General features: G+C 42.1%; 1 protein-coding gene across 2 annotated transcripts in view; it reads left to right on the top strand.

The window, feature by feature from the left end:
• Positions 1 to 4,180: 4,180 nt before the first annotated feature.
• The window catches only part of Zfp442 (zinc finger protein 442), a 49,022-nt gene continuing 33,182 nt past the window's right edge, over positions 4,181 to 20,020 (top strand). Inside the window, exon 1 of one of the 2 annotated variants that reach the window (NM_001310645.1) lies at positions 4,181 to 4,280. In NM_001310645.1, the coding sequence (NP_001297574.1) occupies positions 4,278 to 4,280 (3 nt within the window). In that variant the 5' untranslated portion in view covers positions 4,181 to 4,277. Of the gene's footprint in view, positions 4,281 to 15,107; positions 19,967 to 20,020 lie in introns of those variants that run through there. The other variant, XM_011239742.3, reaches the window with a different exon arrangement.

The following is a 20,020-nucleotide window of genomic DNA, read 5'->3' as shown; positions in this document are numbered from 1 at the left end:
CCAAAATAAATAAATGAATAAATAAACAGGTATAGCTTTACTATGCTAGTAAAAACAAGAAGGTTAGATATTAGATATATGTATTTATTTATATTTTCTAATTCAGAGTCTTCATTTTTAGAAATTTATTCTAATGAAATGATTTTTTTTCGGCGACACAGATATATGTCTGGTAATATTAGTTTATATTTTCAAAACTTGTCACATGTTGAGCTTAAATGTTTTATTTATTTATTTATTTATCCATTTTTTCTGATCTCAGCCCCCCTCCTCTCTACCCAATAACAACATAACATACCCTTATACCTTTTCCCTCCTCCTGGGTACCAAGCTGCTGCAGGACTAGGCCCATCCTCTCCCATTGAGGCCAGACCAGGTAGCCCAGATAGGGGAAGGGGATCCAAAGCCAGGTCACAGAGTCAGACACAGACCCTTCTCCAGTTTTTAGGGAACCCAGATGAAGACTAAGCTGCACATTTGCCACATAAGTGCAGGGTGCCTAGCTTCAGCCCATGCATGCTCTTTGGTCGGTGAGTCCTCAACAGCCCACATTTCTTGACTCTGTAGGTCTTCCTGTTGTATCCTTGACCCCTCCGGCTGGCTCCATCCTTTTCCCCACCTCTTCACAAGACACTCCTAGATCCGTTTAAAGTTTGTGGTGGGTCTCTGCATCTGCTTCCATCAGCTGCTTGGTGAATTCTGGTAGGATTTGCTGAGGGAGGCAGAGGGAGGAGGAACATAAGTTTTAGTCCAGCCTGAACATATATATTTAAATCATTTTCTGTTAGTCTGAAGAGACCTTAGGTAAAGAGAAACATACTTTTCCATTAATCTATCGAATTCATTTTACATCCCAATCGTTGCCTCCCATCCCGCCATACGCAGTACCTCCCCAGACTCACTCTCCTTCACCTCTGAGAGGGATGGGGACACCACCCTGGTGCATACTTTTACACCAGGGATAATGCCAAGTTTTTTTTAATGTTGTGGTGACCCCAATCCTAAAATAAACAACAAATTTGCAGACAACCATCGTAAAAATGCCTTTTGACCCCCAAAGGATTGCAACTAATAGGTTTGTGCCAAGTTCTTTGTCAGACTGCCTCCGGTCATCATTGCATCATAAAATATGAATACGTCAGTCTGTGGAGTTTAGTTGTGGTCCTAAGTTTTAGTCTTTTACTTACCTACTCATCAAGATCATATATTAAACCTAAGCTCCTGGTTATGTTTTACCTTGTAACAAAAAGACTAAGAATGACATTCAAATGTTTCTTTGTAAATAATTTAAATAACTTCTGGAATTTACCAGCAGTACTTCCTACCAGGAAATAAGCATCTTGTATTCCTTGTGTAAGAGAACTCATATTGCTATTCACTAGCACATGCTGTGTGTTTTACACTGACTTAACAGTGTCAAAAATATTGTATAAATGGCCTTCCCAATGTCCAAGAATCACCAACATGCCAAGATTCCCTTGCAACTGAAATACTTTCAGCAGTGGCCTTTCCTATCTTGAAGTGTTCAACTGCATTCAACCATGCTATGTCCCTCCAGTACATACACACCCAGCCAATTTTTCATCTGTGCCTATCAGAGGCAGGCAGGATCTCTGAATTCTTTTGCAGTGTTAGAAAATGCACTTTCTGTCTTCTAAGTTTCAAGGGACTGGGGTCACAGGTGTTGATTCATAGAATAATCAAAAGGGATCCTGGAATAAATATCCAAATTCATACATGATTTTTAAAAAAACCTGAGTTTTCAGTCTGCATGACAAGAGCTAGCAGGAAATGATAGCAGTTCATTTTTAGAATTTTTCTGTAGTGACAGTAGAGTGAGATATCTGAAGATCACTGGAGAGTGAACACAGCTCATCAAGAATTTTTTCTAAAGGGATTTCTGAGGTCAAAAACCCAAAGAATTACTTAGACAGCTGACACAGCTCTTTAAAAATGGTTTCTAGCAGCTATCCAGAAAAAACAGCTCTTTTAGAATTATTATTATTATTATTGTTACTATTATTACTACTACTACTACTATACTTGCTTTCTGATTTTAATAACCCCAAGAATTACTTTTGGAAGTTTTCTTTTTGACTAGGCCAGTTGGTCCAAGAATTCTTATAGAATTTTTACTAGCAGACAGAGAGAGCTGTCTTGAGCAGAAAAATACCTGTCTAAACCAGAGAGTATTAAGAATAGAAAGAAAAAGCTAGTGCAGAGCAGAAACACCCCTACACACACACACACACACACACACACACACACACCACACCACACACCACACCACACACCACACACACACACTCCACACACACACATACCACACACACACACACACACACACACACACACACACCACACACACCACACACACACCACACACACACACACACACAGAGAGAGAGAGAGAGAGAGAGAGAGAGCGCACAAGCAAGCAGTGCCACCAGCTTGGACCCATGATTTGATTTTAAGTTGCTTGTTTTCCTGCTGCTCTCAAATACCGTACTCTTAGGAACCCGTACATAGGCAAGTTTGGTCCTTGGCATTTTGGCATTTGTGTTCTTTTTCTTTTCTATATTTGAGAATTGTGGCATTGATACATTTAGTGGTTAGATCACATATCATGTTTAGCAGGTAGCATCGGCTCCTAAGCAATCTACTTACACAGTGTCATTTTCTTAATCAGATCTTGTAGTTCTCAAGATGAACACCCCACAGGCATTTCTGTCCATCATTTTTATAATTTACATATAATTCTGCATGACTTTGAGCTAAGAATGCCATTCAATATCTCTGCTTTTACCTTGAGACCAAGTTCATAAGAGGATTTAGCTTAGCAAGCTTTGGAGTAGGCAAACCTCTATGTGAATGCATCCACCTTTTTTTAAGTAAAGTCTCAATGCTTCCTTTTTTATAAGAAAATCATTGCTTTGGAAATGGCTCCCATGCTCTCCTTGCCTGCCACAAGAAAAAAAAATCCTATCTGTCCTTGTCTAGATAGTTGTACTGGCTATTTTGGTAGTCGAGTTAAATATATCTGGAATTAGCTAAAGACCAAATAGTTGGCTATTGTGGGCCTTTTTCCCCCCCTGAATTATAGCTTTTGAATTGGAAAAACCCTTATATAATCTGAATCATTTGAGTTGACAGATCCATCTTTAATCTAGGCCACACCTTATGGTGGTGGCTTATATACATAAAGGACACTGAAGATGATAGATGCCTCTTTCTCTTTGTCTACTTGCCCTACCTTTGTCTAGCAAATTAATTTTTAAAAAACCAGGCATTAGAGCTTATTTCTTTAAAATTCTGATATATACTGAAGACCAGCTGAGGCATGTGACCACATGGACTGAACCACTACTGGATTCTTCAACTTTCCACTGTTGGGCTAGTAGAACGAAACAACTCTTGAGCCATTCTAATAAATCCATTTCCAACATGATAGACTGATTCTATCAGTTCTCTTTATCTAGAGAAACTTTACTAATATAGCTGTGGGGTTTGTTGTTTGTTTGTTTGTTTTACCAAAGCCCTGAGGATGATGAGCTGGTTAACAAGAATGATCCACAGTGTTTGTCATGTGCTTCCTGCTTGGCTCTGAGGGTTGACTGGTAACTGTTAGGCGAAAAGTACTCACACTTTACCTGAACCCTGAAAAAGACACAAAACAAAACACTTGTTTCCTAATATCTTTCTTTCATAGTTAATACTCTGGGCACCCTTCCACTTGTGGGACAGGATAACTCCACTGTAAGTTGAGAAATGGGCTATGCAAGTTATGGACCTAGATTACAGGAGGAAGAAGGGAAAGTACTGGTGCTGTGATTGGGACTTAGGACAGCTCCAACTTTGCAACAAGGTAGCACAGGGTCACTGCCCACAAAGAGGAGAAGCAGGTAGCTCAGCATCCAGACGCTGGAGTTGTGGGTCGTCCCCGGACTTAGATGGGAAAACAAACACAAGTTGTACTGAAATGAAAAGCTCTGCAGATCTGCAAAAGGACTGGCCTCTGACTAGAAGCCTGTGCCTGGAATTATTCCACGCTGTCCCTTCCGCGCACTCTAACCCTAAAGGTGGTGCTTATGTCACTCAAGACTCACTAGCCAATCAGCACATATACGCGGTCCTGTAATCGGAGGAGAAGGCGGGCTTTTCCGGGAGCTTTCCTGGGAGCTTTCCTGCAAGGTCCTCCTCTCTGAAGCTGAGCAATCTGGAGTGTATCTTCTTGGCGTGTTCTGTGTGCAGGCTCAGACAAGCTCAGAAGTCCCGACATGGTAAGTGCAGGGCCATGTCCCACAAAAGGCGGATGAGCAGAGGGAACTGGAGTCGTGGGCCGTCCCTGGGGCTCCGTGATAAATAACAGCCAGACAGAAGCAGCAACTTGTGAGGTTCCCTGTGGTCCTGTTCTCTCCCTGGAGCCGGAGGTGGCCTCTGAGTAACCTCACTAGGGTGGCTGCATCTGCACAAAGCATTTGGGGAAAGGGCTTCTGTGTAGAAACATCCTTGGCAAGAAGCCAGACGCGGAGAGCTTTAGTTTCTCTGATATCTTCAGGAAGTTCTGGCCTTAGCATTTAGCCCTTTAATATGTAGGTTTGCAAGTGTAAGATCCCTTTGGCTTTGATTTTGTGGAAGCTGTAAAAGGCACCTCGTGTGTTGGGTAGCACTCCAATATTGAGCTGTGATTTAGAAGCGTAAAATTGATGATGTAAAGGATTTACCAAAACTTACAGTGACACCAAGAAGAATGTAGCTGAGGGAGGAACTGCCTCTAAAACACCCCACGGATAATAGGATGCTAGTATATGTGTTTGTTTACCAGAATTGTCCAGACATCTGTCTACAAAACATAACAAAGGAGACAAATCTGGTTTACAATCATGAATTAGGCCCATCCCGATATCAAAAAACAGGCCTCTAACAAGTGGCTCTAAGGGGCAAAATAGGGTCACGACCAACATTAAGGCCTGGTGTGCCATAAAGGTCCGGTTTTCTTCTTGAGCAAAGCATAGTTTTGCCACGTGGACAAGACTACACTTGGTGATAACTGAAAAGGAAAACCACTGCTGTGCTGAGGACTGGCCTGGTCCAGGGAGGCTTTCTATGAGGCCTTCATGAATGGAGAATGGCCCAGCCCCTTCTCAGTCTCCAGAGCCAATGACAGCCTGGGGCTTAGGCTTAGGGGCTTCCCCTAAGGCCCTGAAGTGCTGAGAATAAAATAGAGCTCCTTCTCTAAAGCAAGGATGGTGCTTGGGAGAGCGGGTGGTGGTCTGGGGCCAGGGCCTTCAGGGCCTCCAGGGCCTTCGGGGATGGCTTGCTTCAGACCCTGAGATCCCAACTCTTCCTACCACATGCGGCTATGGTTATCAGTCCCGAGTCCAGTGTGGGCTTGGTCAGGAATGTTTTTGAGAGGTTCAGTGTTCCTTTTGTACAACGTTCTTCTATTAGATCCTTCCTGTCTTTTTTCCATTCATGGTAGTTTGTGCTGATTTCACACAAGTCTCCTATTTTGTTCCATTTTGTCCCTGTAAGAAGTATACAGGCTGATATTCTCCAGAAGCCTGTGTGGCATAAGACAGAGCCCGTCCAAGATATCCCCATCCCAGCTTTGATACTTTCTCCCTTCAACTTTTCCAACCTTCGCATCTTCTGGCTCCTCTATCTCAGAACCCTGTCACTGATGAATGACCTGCTGTTTCAGGGCACTGATTTATTTAAGAAATAATTCTGATTATATCTATTCTGTGTAAGTCTCCCATCTGTGGGACTTGCAGTCTCTAGTCCATATTTAAATTGTTTAAAACATTGCCCAGGGCTGGAACCTAAGACACACTTACATGAGACAGCATATGTGGAATGTAAAATCTGTTCTGGGCTGTCTCTTCTCTAAGCATTAGCCAGAGCTGAATATATGCTGCAATTAAAGAAATTTTTCTTAATTAATCTTGTAATTGTTTGTGGAGTGATTGCTCCCTGGGGAAGGTATCTTATTCTAGGAGAGCTGCATCTTCTTCCCTGTAATAGAAGTGTTTCTAAGACAAGCTATGTTGACTCAGGCACCATTGATCCCAGTCTCATGCTCCCCAGGCAGTGACCTTGCTTTCCTATTGATGAAGAAACTTCCTAAATTTTTGAGATGAAGAATTTTACCACAACAGTGTTTTAAAATTGGTGGTGTACAATTTAACCTGAGATAAGTGAATACTGAATTTCCATTTAAGGGATGTATATAGATATTTCCAGTCCTTGTTGACACAGTTAAGTCAGCTCAGAAATTTGAAACACTTGTTATTGGCTGTGTGTCAGGTTAGAGATCTCAGCTGCTAACTTTGCACATAGGGACAAGGTCAAACACTATCTAATGCCATTCCTTCTAACAGGGAAGGGCCAGCTCTTTTCAAAATCATTATCCCTATGTGTTCTTTCAATTATATTTTGTCAGGAGCCATAATGGGACAAGCTAATAACTAGCAGGTGATCATCCTGAAGTGGCCTGCCTCGGATTATTATATAATCTGCGACAGGTGAGCCCTCATTAAGCTAGGCTGTGAGGGACTAATTTTGGGAAAGATTCCTGCTATTAATATGCTTTTCCTGTTATTATTAAACATATATAACAATCACTAAGTAGGAGCACACCCCCTGTGAAGCGGATCTCTGCAGATCCACAAAGATGTACTGTCTGGTAGTGATGCTATGTAGACTAATAAATGACTTAAGTCTTTATGATGATCCTATAAGAATTCCTAAAATTATATCTGTGATTATTAAGCTCTTTTATAATGGGACTTCTATTAGGTTCCTTTCTGATAGTCAAAGCTGCAATGAGAACTCTGCCAGTCTCTCAGGTGTCACCAGTTAATTTCTGTTAGATGGTAACCAGACTTTCTCCTACTCAGAGCACATTCCAAGAGGTTGTAAAACAATTAACCAAAGGTCATTAAAAAGCAACTAATGATTTATTATAGGTACTAGGACAGAAGATAAAATTTCAACTGGCTTCATCTATACAAAACTTCACTAATACATTAGTTATGGTTTTAAACCTTCAGTGAACCTGTGGAGCTCAGACAGGTGATGGATGTTTAGCCAGATAATTACTCCTAATGGATATGCATGTAAACATTCGCTGTTATAAACTTCTATTTCAATTTACAATTTGATTTTTTTGTGTGAACTTGTGATGAACTTTGTAACAAGTGATCTTGTATTCTGGAAGATGTATAAGTACTGAGGACAAAGAGATCAATAGAGGAGACTTTGCCTTTCCCCAGTGATACTAATCTTAGAGGATTTTTTTTTTGTTTTTTTTTTTTGTTTTGTTTTGTTTTTTTTTTTGTTTCCCGACTTAGGAACCTTTCCCCCTTAATTAGTTTTTATAAGAAACTTTTTACAACTAGTAATAAATTCTATAATCACTTCTCTAATGTCTTCTCTTCCTGAGACTTCCAAGGAGGAGGCTGAAAGTTAGATCCCAGCAATCCCTGCTGAGATAGAACAAAGGCTATTTACTGAATCCTTTGTGGCTTGAGGAAGAGGTGCTAAGTGCCAGAAACTGCAGTTTCTGGCTTCAGGATCACAGAAGGCAGGTCAGCTACAATGGCATAGTAACTTAAACTTAGAAAAGTAAACGTTTTATTATACAGCAACTCTAAATTTCTCATAAGACAAAGTCTTACCCCAGAAATTCGTAAGACAAAGTCTTACCCTCCACCTTCACTCTTCCCCCTCCGCTGCCTTAAGATGAACCCACAAGAAAAGAAGCACCCCACATTGGGCTGGCCCTCAGCAATAGTTGTCTTTTTTTTAAAAAGTCAATTGTTGGTTTTACTTTTAAATTTTCATATTCTTTATGCATCGCCATTCTGACCTCATTTTTATTCGCCAGTGTTTCCCATTCATTAAGAAATCCATTCCTTTTTCTAAAGCTGTTTCCTATCTGTGTGTGTTTAGAGCAACATCTCCTGTAGCTCACCCTTTCCTTCTGCTGTGTAGTCAAGACTTGCTGTGAACACCTGATCCTGACTCTGCTGCCCTGTGCTTGGAAGTCTGTCCTGCTGCTCCTTTCAGGCCGGGCTCCGACTGGTCAGTGAGAAGAGATAAAGACCAGTGAATGGGTGTCCTCCAACCTCCCTGGATTGGGGTGAGGGGACTGACTACAAATAGAGAGGGACCTGTGTAAGCATTGAGTTCTCTGACCAACTTTGAAGCTGGTGTAATCACAGCAGAGAAAAGGAGGTGGAAGAAGGAAGGTGAGGGCCTTTCTGCTTTGACAGTAGTTGGTAATAGCAGTGAGTAGTCAGGAAGTCAGTTTTATTTTTTTTTTTTTTCCATTTTTTATTAGGTATTTAGCTCATTTACATTTCCAATGCTATACCAAAAGTCCCCCTTACCCACCTACCCCCACTCCCCTACCCACCCACTCCCCCCCTTTGGCCCTGGTGTTCCCCTGTACCGGGGCACACAAAGTCTGTGTGTCCAATGGGCCTCTCTTTCCAGTGATGGCCGACTAGGCCATCTTTTGATACATATGCAGCTAGAGTCAAGAGCTCAGGGGTACTGGTTAGTTCATAATGTTGTTCCACCTATAGGGTTGAAGATCCCTTTAGCTCCTTGGGTACTTTCTCTAGCTCCTCCATTGGGAGCCCTGTGATCCATCCATTAGCTGACTGTGAGCATCCACTTCTGTGTTTGCTAGGCCCCGGCATAGTCTCACAAGAGACAGCTACATCTGGGTCCTTTCGATAAAATCTTGCTAGTATATGCAATGGTGTCAGCGTTTGGATGCTGATTATGGGGTGGATCCCTGGATATGGCAGTCTCTACATGGTCCATCCTTTCATCTCAGCTCCAAACTTTGTTTCTGTAACTCCTTCCATGGGTGTTTTGTTCCCACTTCTAAGGAGGGGCATAGTGTCCACACTTCAGTCTTCATTTTTCTTGAGTTTCATGTGTTTAGGAAATTGTATCTTATATCGTGGGTATCCTAGGTTTTGGGCTAGTATCCACTTATCAGTGAGTACATATTGTGTGAGTTCCTTTGTGATTGTGTTACCTCACTCAGGATGATGCTCTCCAGGTCCATCCATTTGGCTAGGAATTTCATAAATTCATTCTTTTTAATAGCTGAGTAGTACTCCATTGTGTAGATGTACCACATTTTCTGTATCCATTCCTCTGTTGAGGGGCATCTGGGTTCTTTCCAGTTTCTGGCTATTATAAATAAGGCTGCTATGAACATAGTGGAGCATGTGTCCTTCTTACCAGTTGGGGCTTCTTCTGGATATATGCCCAGGAGAGGTATTGCTGGATCCTCCGGTAGTACTATGTCCAATTTTCTGAGGAACCGCCAGACTGATTTCCAGAGTGGTTGTACAAGCCTGCAATTCCACCAACAATGGAGGAGTGTTCCTCTTTCTCCACATCCTCGCCAGCATCTGCTGTCACCTGAATTTTTGATCTTAGCCATTCTCACTGGTGTGAGGTGGAATCTCAGGGTTGTTTTGATTTGCATTTCCCTGATGATTAAGGATGTTGAACATTTTTTCAGGTGCTTCTCTGCCATTCGGTATTCCTCAGGTGAGAATTCTTTGTTCAGTTCTGAGCCCCATTTTTTAAGGGGGTTATTTGATTTTCTGAGGTCCACCTTCTTGAGTTCTTTATATATGTTGGATATTAGTCCCCTATCTGATTTAGGATAGGTAAAGATCCTTTCCCAGTCTGTTGGTGGTCTTTTTGTCTTATAGACAGTGTCTTTTGCCTTGCAGAAACTTTGGAGTTTCATTAGGTCCCATTTGTCAATTCTCGATCTTACAGCACAAGCCATTGCTGTTCTGTTCAGGAATTTTTCCTCTGTGCCCATATCTTCAAGGCTTTTCCCCACTTTCTCCTCTATAAGTTTCAGTGTCTCTGGTTTTATGTGAAGTTCCTTGATCCACTTAGATTTGACCTTAGTACAAGGAGATAAGTATGGATCGATTCGCATTCTTCTACATGATAACAACCAGTTGTGCCAGCACCAATTGTTGAAAATGCTGTCTTTCTTCCACTGGATGGTTTTGGCTCCCTTGTCGAAGATCAAGTGACCATAGGTGTGTGGGTTCATTTCTGGGTCTTCAATTCTATTCCATTGGTCCACTTGTCTGTCTCTATACCAGTACCATGCAGTTTTTATCACAATTGCTCTGTAGTAAAGCTTTAGGTCAGGCATGGTGATTCCACCAGAGGTTCTTTTATCCTTGAGAAGAGTTTTTGCTATCCTCGGTTTTTTGTTATTCCAGATGAATTTGCAAATTGCTCCTTCTAATTCGTTGAAGAATTGAGTTGGAATTTTAATGGGGATTGCATTGAATCTGTAGATTGCTTTTGGCAAGATAGCCATTTTTACAATGTTGGTCCTGCCAATCCATGAGCATGGGAGATCTTTCCATCTTCTGAGATCTTCTTTAATTTCTTTCTTCAGGGACTTGAAGTTTTTATCATACAGATCTTTCACTTCCTTCGTTAGAGTCACGCCGAGATATTTTATATTATTTGTGGCTATTGAGAAGGGTGTTGTTTCCCTAATTTCTTTCTCAGCCTGTTTATTCTTTGTGTAGAGAAAGGCCATTGACTTGTTTGAGTTAATTTTATATCCAGCTACTTCACCGAAGCTGTTTATCAGGTTTAGGAGTTCTCTGTTGGAATTTTTAGGGTCACTTATATATACTATCATATCATCTGCAAAAAGTGATATTTTGACTTCCTCTTTTCCAATTTGTATCCCCTTGATCTCCTTTTGTTGTCGAATTGCTCTGGCTAATACTTCAAGTACTATGTTGAAAAGGTAGGGAGAAAGTGGGCAGCCTTGTCTAGTCCCTGATTTTAGTGGGATTGCTTCCAGCTTCTCTCCATTTACTTTGATGTTGGCTACTGGTTTGCTGTAGATTGCTTTTATCATGTTTAGGTATTGGCCTTGAATTCCTGATCTTTCCAGAACTTTTATCATGAATGGGTGTTGGATCTTGTCAAATGCTTTTTCTGCATCTAACGAGATGATCATGTGGTTTTTGTCTTTGAGTTTGTTTATATAATGGATTACATTGATGGATTTTCGTATATTAAACCATCCCTGCATCCCTGGAATAAAACCTACTTGGTCAGGATGGATGATTGCTTTAATGTGTTCTTGGATTCGGTTAGCGAGAATTTTATTAAGGATTTTTGCATCGATGTTCATAAGAGAAATTGGTCTGAAGTTCTCTATCTTTGTTGGATCTTTCTGTGGTTTAGGTATCAGAGTAATAGTGACTTCATAAAATGAGTTGGGTAGAATACCTTCTACTTCTATCTTGTGAAAAAGTTTGTGCAGAACTGGAGTTAGATCTTCTTTGAAGGTCTGATAGAACTCTGCACTAAACCCGTCTGGTCCTGGGCTTTTTTTGGCTGGGAGACTATTAATAACTGCTTCTATTTCTTTAGGGGATATGGGACTGTTTAGAAGGTCAACTTGATCCTGATTCAACTTTGGTACCTGGTATCTGTCCAGAAATTTGTCCATTTCGTCCAGGTTTTCCAGTTTTGTTGAGTATAGCCTTTTGTAGAAGGATCTGATGGTGTTTTGGATTTCTTCAGGATCTGTTGTTATGTCTCCCTTTTCATTTCTGATTTTGTTAATTAAGATTTTGTCCCTGTGCCCTTTAGTGAGTCTAGCTAAGGGTTTATCTATCTTGTTGATTTTCTCAAAGAACCAACTCCTCGTTTGGTTAATTCTTTGAATAGTTCTTCTTGTTTCCACTTGGTTGATTTCACCCCTGAGTTTGATTATTTCCTGCCGTCTACTCCTCTTGGGTGAATTTGCTTCCTTTTTTTCTAGAGCTTTTAGATGTGTTGTCAAGCTGCTAGTATGTGCTCTCTCCCGTTTTTTCTTGAAGGCACTCATAGCTATGAGTTTCCCTCTTAGAAATGCTTTCATTGTGTCCCAAAGGTTTGGGTACGTTGTGGCTTCATTTTCATTAAACTCTAAAAAGTCTTTAATTTCTTTCTTTATTCCTTCCTTGACCAAGGTATCATTGAGAAGAGTGTTGTTCAGTTTCCATGTGAATGTTGGCTTTCTGTTATTTATTTTGTTATTGAAGATCAGCCTTAGTGCATGGTGATCTGATAGGATACATGGGACAATTTCAATATTTTTGAATCTGTTGAGGCCTGATTTGTGACCTATTATGTGGTCAATTTTGGAGAAGGTACCATGAGGTGCTGAGAAGAAGGTATATCCTTTTGTTTTAGGGAAAAATGTTCTGTAGATAGCTGTCAGATCCATTTGTTTCATCACTTCTGTTAGTTTCAGTGTGTCCCTGTTTAGTTTCTGTTTCCATGATCTGTCCATTGGTGAAAGTGGTGTGTTGAAGTCTCCCACTATTATTGTGTGAGGCGCAATGTGTGCTTTGAGCTTTACTAAAGTTTCTTTAGTGAATGTGGCTGCTCTTGTATTTGGAGCATAGATATTCAGAATTGAGAGTTCCTCTTGGAGGATTTTACCTTTGATGAGAATGAAGTGTCCCTCCTTGTCTTTTTTGATGACTTTGGGTTGGAAGTCAATCTTATCAGATATTAGGATGGCTACTCCTGCTTGTTTCTTCATACCATTTGCTTGGAAAATTGTTTTCCAGCCTTTCATTCTGAGGTAGTGTCTATCTTTTTCTCTGAGATGAGTTTCCTGTAAGCAGCAAAATGTTGGGTCTTGTTTGTGTAGCCAGTTTGTTAGTCTATGTCTTTTTATTGGCGAGTTGAGACCATTGATGTTAAGAGATATTAAGGAAAAGTAATTGTTGCTTCCTGTTATTTTAGTTGTTAAAGGTGGCATTCTGTTCTTGTGGCTGTCTTCTTTTAGGTTTGTTGAGGGATTACCTTCTTGTTTTTTCTAGGGCGTTGTTCCCGTTCTTGTATTGGTTTTTTTCTGTTATTATCCTTTGAAGGGCTGGATTCGTGGAGAGATAATGCGTGAATTTGGTTTTGTCGTGGAATACTTTGGTTTCTCCCTCTATGATAATTGAGAGTTTGGCTGGGTATAGTAGCCTGGGCTGCAGTTTGTGTTCTCTTAGTGTCTGTATAACATCTGTCCAGGCTCTTCTGGCTTTCATAGTCTCTGGTGAAAAATCTGGTGTAATTCTGATAGGCTTGCCTTTATATGTTACTTGACCTTTTTCCCTTACTGCTTTTAGTATTCTATCTTTATTTAGTGCATTTGATGTTCTGATTATTATGTGTCGGGAGGAATTTCTTTTCTGGTCCAGTCTATTTGGAGTTCTGTAGGCTTCTTGTATGTTCATATGCATCTCATTCTTTAGATTTGGGAAGTTTTCTTCAATAATTTTGTTGAAGATGTTTGCTGGACCTTTGAGTTGAAAATCTTCATTCTCATCCACTCCTATTATCCGTACGTTTGGTCTTCTTATTGTGTCCTGGATTTCCTGGATATTTTGAGTTAGGATCTTTTTGCATTTTCCATTTTCTTTGATTGTTGTGCCGATGTTCTCTATGGAATCTTCTGCACCTGAGATTCTCTCTTCCATCTCTTGTATTCTGTTGCTGATGCTCAAATCTATGGTTCCAGATTTCTTTCCTAGGGTTTCTATCTCTAGAGTTGCCTCGCTTTGAGTTTTCTTTATTGTGTCTACTTCCCTTTTTAGGTCTAGTATGGTTTTGTTCATTTCCATCACCTGTTTGTATGTTTTTTCCTCTTTTTCTGTAAGGACTTCTACCTGTTTGATTGTGTTTTCCTGTTTTTCTTTAAGGACTTGTAACTCTTTAGCAGTGTTCTCCTGTATTTCTTTAAGTGATTTATTAAAGTCCTTCTTGATGTCCTCTACCATCATCATGAGATATGCTTTTAAATCTAGGTCTAGGTTCTCAGGTGTGTTGGGGTTCCCTGGACTGGGCGAAGTGGGTGTGCTGGGTTCTGGTGATGGTGAGTGGTCTTGGTTCCTGTTAGTAAGATTCCTCCGTTTACCTTTCGCCATCTGGTAATCTCTGGAGTTAGTAGTTATAGTTGAATCTGTTTAGAGATTGTTCTTCTGGTGATTCTGTTACCGTCTATCAGCAGACCTGGGAGACAGATTCTCTCCTCTGAGTTTCAGTGCTCAGAGCACTCTCTGCTGGCAAGCTCTCTTACAGGGAAGGTGCGCAGATATCTTGTATTTGGACCTCCTCCTGGCCGAAGAAGAAGGCCCAAAACAGGACCTTTCTCAGACACTGTGTTGCTTTGGCAGTTCCCAGGTGGTACAGACTCTCACCTAAGCAGACTAAATTCCTAAGTTCCTTGGAGTCCCGGGACCAAGATGGAGACCGCTGCTGCTGTGGCTTAGGTCGCCTCCCCAGCCGGGCGGGCACCTGTCCTCTGGTCCGGAAGGTGGCCGGCTGTCCCCGGCCCACACAGGGTGCTGCCTCAACGCCTCTGTGCTTCTGCCTGTTCCAGAAGCTGTCAGGTTCTCTGGCGCACCCTCTCACCTGTTCAGACTAATTTCCTAAGTTCGGCGGGTCCCGGACCAAGATGGCGACCGCTGCTGCTGTGGCTTAGGCCGCCTCCCCAGCCGGGTGGGCACCTGTCCTCTGGTCCGGAAGGTGGCCGGCTGTCCCCGGCCCACGCAGGGTGCTGCCTCAGCGCCTCTGTGCTTCCGCCTGTTCCAGAAGCTGTCAGGTTCTCTGGCGCACCCTCTCACCTGTTCAGACTAATTTCCTAAGTTCGGCGGGTCCCGGACCAAGATGGCGACCGCTGCTGCTGTGGCTTAGGTCGCCTCCCCAGCCGGGCGGGCACCTGTCCTCCGGTCCGGAAGGTGGCCGGCTGACCCCGGCCCACACAGGGTGCTGCCTCAGCCCCTCTGTGCTTCTGCCTGTTCCAGAGGCTGTCAGGTTCTCTGGCGCTCCCTCTCACCTGTTCAGACTAATTTCCTAAGTTCGGCGGGTCCCGGACCAAGATGGCGACCGCTGCTGCTGTGGCTTAGGCCGCCTCCCCAGCCGGGTGGGCACCTGTCCTCTGGTCCGGAAGGTGGCCGGCTGTCCCCGGCCCACACAGGGTGCTGCCTCAGCGCCTCTGTGCTTCTGTCTGTTCCAGAGGCTGTCAGGTTCTCTGGCGCACCCTCTCACCTGTTCAGACTCAGGAAGTCAGTTTTAGACAATCAGTAAAAGTCCCAACTGGGCATCTAGGAGGCTCCCAGAGCAGGGCAATCAGGAATCTGAATAAAGAACTGAACTTCTATCTAGAAACCAAATTTTGTATTTACTCTGATTCAAGCTATACAAGATCTAGACAAACCTGTGTGGCTGTGCCTAATATTAATATTACTTGTTTTGTCTGAAAATACACAATATGAATAATACTTGAAGGTTCTAGTATATGTTTAGTCTCTGAAAAATATTGGACCATAATGTATGTTTCAAGCTCTAAACACAACCTTTGAGAGTATAATTGAATCATTTCATCCTCTCCTTTCTCCCTACTTTTAAGTCTGAAACTCTGGAACAAATAGCTGAGAGGGCTAGTTAACAAATCAAAGCAAACCTGCCTGACAGGTTCTCTCTGCAGGCCTCAGTCCCTACCTGATACAGGCATACCTAGCCTTGTAGCCTGGGGGTTAGGCTGCCCTTCTCCTAGCTGCCATTCCTCCTGTAATCCAACCCTGTTGGTTGCCTGCTCTTTTATATCTACCATTCATCAGCATGATCTCTTGGTCTGGTTCTTGCTTCTCCCCTCCTTCCTCTCTCCACATTTATCCCCTCTGGACTCTCCCAGATGTTCTCCCTTTCATGTGTAGTAAACATTGTCCTTATGTTACATAGGAGCAGCCATGTCCTTTTTTTTTTTTTTTTTTTCCATTCACCTCCCATTAACTGCACCTTGCTTTAAAATTCAGGACCATGTTTGGCTTTAATTATTGTTACTGTTTGAATTTGACTGAAGTTTGGCTGCAGGATTTCCCAACCATGAGTAGAGATGGCTGCATTGGACATTGTGTGTGTAATGGACTATGCAAACAAAGGACCCAGTGTCTTGGAAGAAGAAAATAAGTGCTCTGGGAGACTGGAACATTCTATTAAATACAATCTCCCCAGACTAGGGCTCTCCGTCTGCACCTAGGATGGAAGGGCAGAGTTAGGAAGGCTTCAACTGTCTGAGTCATTTGCTCTCTGATCCCTTAGTAGAGAAACTGCTACTGTCCTGAGGCCCAGCTGGGCAGGCCTAGCAATCAAGATCACCAGTGGAAAGTAGCTTGCAGGTTCTTTCCAGAATTCTCCTAGCATGCATCTGTAGCAAGCTGTGAGGAAGACCACAAGCTATGCCATGGTTAGTGTGGTGGCCACTGTCCCCAGGCCAGGAGAACTTGCCTGCTGCGCTCTCAGAGTCTGATCTGCCCTGCCTGAGATGAACTGTGAGTCAGACTGTGGTTCTATTGCTCAATGTGGTGATCTGAGCCCAAGCCCTTGTCCTGTTTCCCTCCCTGAGTGTGGATTTCCTGGGAGGGGGAGGCTTAAGAGCACTGGCAGTGTAAAGCTGGGGTGCTTATAATATCACTGTCCAGTGTGTACACAAAGGCAGTTGTTTGCTATGATTACAGTAGGGAGACGGCCTGGGAAACGGGAGGTCTGGTTTCCAAAAGTACTGACCCTTACATTCCACACTCAGTTTTCTGTGACAAATTTTGTAAGTAGTTTAGAAATTGATAGAAAGGAGGTGATAGGGATGATCCTTCAGTAATACATGATGCGAATCCTTTTTCTTTTCCACTATGTCCAGTCACAATGGCACGATTCATGGAAATTCAGTTGCAGGGTACAAAAGGAGTTTCTGAGATGCAGAACTTTCTCAGGTGTGCATGCTGTTGGTTAGATAGATTGTACAGACTTCACATCCTGTGACATAATCCATGTGGCATGAAGCAAACACTTAGTTATTCTTCAACATTGTTTTGTGTGGGCTTCAGTAAGTCTGGGTCTGCGTGAAACCACAAGGGGTCATGAGGGGCTGCACACTCATAGTCCACCTTTCTGATCACCTCCATTATCAGAGAAAGCTCTAGAGCATGGAGACAGATCAATAATAGCTGGAAGGTCAAAATACAGCAGTTTAGGGAACACTTTGAGTTATATGTACAGGACTCATGAAGTCTGTGTTTATTTAATTTGTATATACATACAATCACACTAACATAGGTCAAGTTCAAATTATTAATGGTGTAGTTTCCTTAGGTATTTTGGTGATAACTTTGGTGAGGGGCTGCTTAGTCATAGCCCACCTTTCTGATCACCTCCATTAACAGAAAGGTCTAGAGCATGGAGCTTTTGGAAGACAGATCAATAGTAGCTGAAAGGGCCAAGAAGTGGGAGTGTGGTGGGGGGGAGCATGTGGGGGACTTTTGGGATAGCATTGGAAATAAATGAAATAAATACCCAATAAAATAAAGAAAAAGAACTGCCGAAAAAAAATAGTAGCTGAAAGATCAAACTATAATAGTTTAGGGAACATTTTGAGTTATGTTTATAGGACTCATGATGTCTGTGTTTATTTGCTTTGTGGGGGGATAGTTTTGCTCCTTTGGTGACATATTTTCCTGGCTGTTATTGGTTATGTTCCTAAGCTGGTGTCTGGGCATCTAGGTTTGGTGTGATTATAGGTCTAGCTGCTGATTCTTGGGTTTGTCTTCTCCTATGTTTTTAGTTGTGAGCCTAGCCTTTAATGGCTGAGCCATTTCTTCAGCCAATGGGTTATAGGACACTTGACAAAGAGAGATGAAGCTGCCTCTTCATGTTCTAGTCTAGTACTAGGGGAAACTGAAAACTACATCTAGGGTACTAGGTAGTGTGTTAGGTCTGCCTACATGATTTTCTGGCAAGAGTGGCATGTGGTTGAAAAGAGGTGTGTGCCCACATCAGAGCTAAGACACAGTTGAGGTGGAAAAAGAAGGGCAGTTGTGGATGCTCTGTGGTATTTACAGGAAACTTGGGCACAGCGAGAGGACACTTCCCCTGAGAATTGTGTTACAGTGCAAAGGGCAACTGGGAGAATGGTAGGTCTTTGGGCAGACTACCTAGTCTTCTGACAGGGATGGCTTGTGGTTGAGCAGGGGTGTAGGCCAATAGTTAGGGGCTCAGACACAGAGATGGGGCATGAAGAGAAGGGAAGATGGGAATGGTCTGTTTCTAGATGAATCTAGATGTATCTACAAGAGGCATGGAAAAAAGAGGAAGCTGCTACACTAGGAGCTACATGGAGTATTTGGACTCAGGTAACAGAAAGTCGGGAAGGTCTGGTGGCATCCTACCTGGTCCTGAATTGAACATCTTAATACTGAGGCATGAGGTTCCCAGGGATCATTTATTTACTTGTATATTTACATAGGGTTTTCATATTGTTCATCTTTGAAAATCTGTTTTCTTATTGGATAAAAAATACTATGTGGACTCAGCAGGTCAGTGAGCAACTATTGTTTTTAGGGTTGACGTGAGTTCATATACAAACACCCAAACCTAAGTTTGGAAGGTCCTGCCCCTCTAGATTCGGGGATCTGACACCCTCTTCCCCTATGTGTGACCTCTACATTCATGGAAGACATTCAGTCTCACACACAAACACATTAAAATAAGGAGAAAGTATGTTTTCAACAGTGCTTATAAAGCAGTTACTACCAAAGAAATGTTTAGGGGTACAGTTCAAATCATGCATTGTTTTTGAAAGATCTTCTTTCTTGCATTTGGTTTTTAAAAGTTTGCATTTCCTCCCATTGGTGCATATTTGTATTTAATCATAGGAAACAAAATGACTTCTAAGTGATCCTAACAGACATCTTTTCCTTATCATGAAAAGGGCGATACTTTTTAGTAGTATTTTTAGTACTTTTTAGTTTTCTCCAATGTTGAAACATTTGTATGCTTTAGGCAGATCTCTCCAACTGGAATAGCCCCCTAATCCATTTTCTATTATTGGCAAAGGAAACTACCATGGCCCACAGGGTGAGTGCTGGCCAGTGGTTTCTTTGATTTTGACTATAATCCCATATTTCTTATTTGAGGGGCTGTCTATATTTATTGGTTTGTCTGTACTTTAGTTAGTGTTGCCACCTATTTTGTCTTCTGAAAATTTAATCTATTGTGTCATGAGTTTGTTGGTTTGGGGACTTTCTGTGGAGAATCAATTTTAGTTTTCTCTCCTTGATCCTGAAGATTCCCATATTGTGCTGGTTCTGGAAACAAGGAAGATGCAAAATTATGGTCATGGATTCTTCAGTTCTGGTGTCAGTTCATCACTACTTCAGCGATCTGTATTTGGCAGAATCTGTGCATTTATTGGCATATCTATGTTTTCCAGTTGTAATAATCACCAGTGTTTGGAGTTTAATAAAATGATTGGTGAGGGAAAGACATTAGTTAAGTGTTACTAAAACTTTCTCATATATTATCGTCTATGTGTCATAATCATCTTCAGTTCTCAACATTTCAGAGCATCTATTCACCTGAGGGAACCTCAGTTGAGGGTGTGCCCCTTCAGAGTGGCTGGTTAGTGTGTCTGTGAGAGGTTGTGTGATTGGTGACTGATGATTGAAGCCACTTCCACAGAGGTTGGCAATCTCCCTAGGCAAGGGGATCTGGGCAGGGTAAGAGAGCTAATTAGCTGAGCATGAGACAGTGACCAAACAAGAGAGCAAGCCAGGAAACAGTGTATGCCCATATTTTGGCCTGTATTATCTACCTTCCATTTCTACCTTATGCTCTCAAAATGATGTACTGTGATCTGAAAGAAGCATCAAGAAAAACTGTTCATTTCCTGAGTAGCAAGTTAGAACAAAAAAATGATACACAAAAAACTGATTTTAATTCTGGACAGAACCTGTGAATGTTTTCTTTTGAAGGAATGTGGAAGACATAAGGACTGAGATGGCAAAGGCATAGAAAGCTGTACACAGATCTTCATCTACTGTTCTTGTAGGACCTGGTAGATGCCACTGTTTAGACTATTATGGGCAGAGTAAGGTGAGGTCATAGGATT

This window comes from Mus musculus, chromosome 2, assembly GCF_000001635.26.
Source record: "Mus musculus strain C57BL/6J chromosome 2, GRCm38.p6 C57BL/6J".
In the NCBI taxonomy this organism is placed as follows: Eukaryota; Metazoa; Chordata; class Mammalia; order Rodentia; family Muridae; genus Mus; species Mus musculus.
This window is presented reverse-complemented; position numbering and strand designations above follow the sequence as displayed.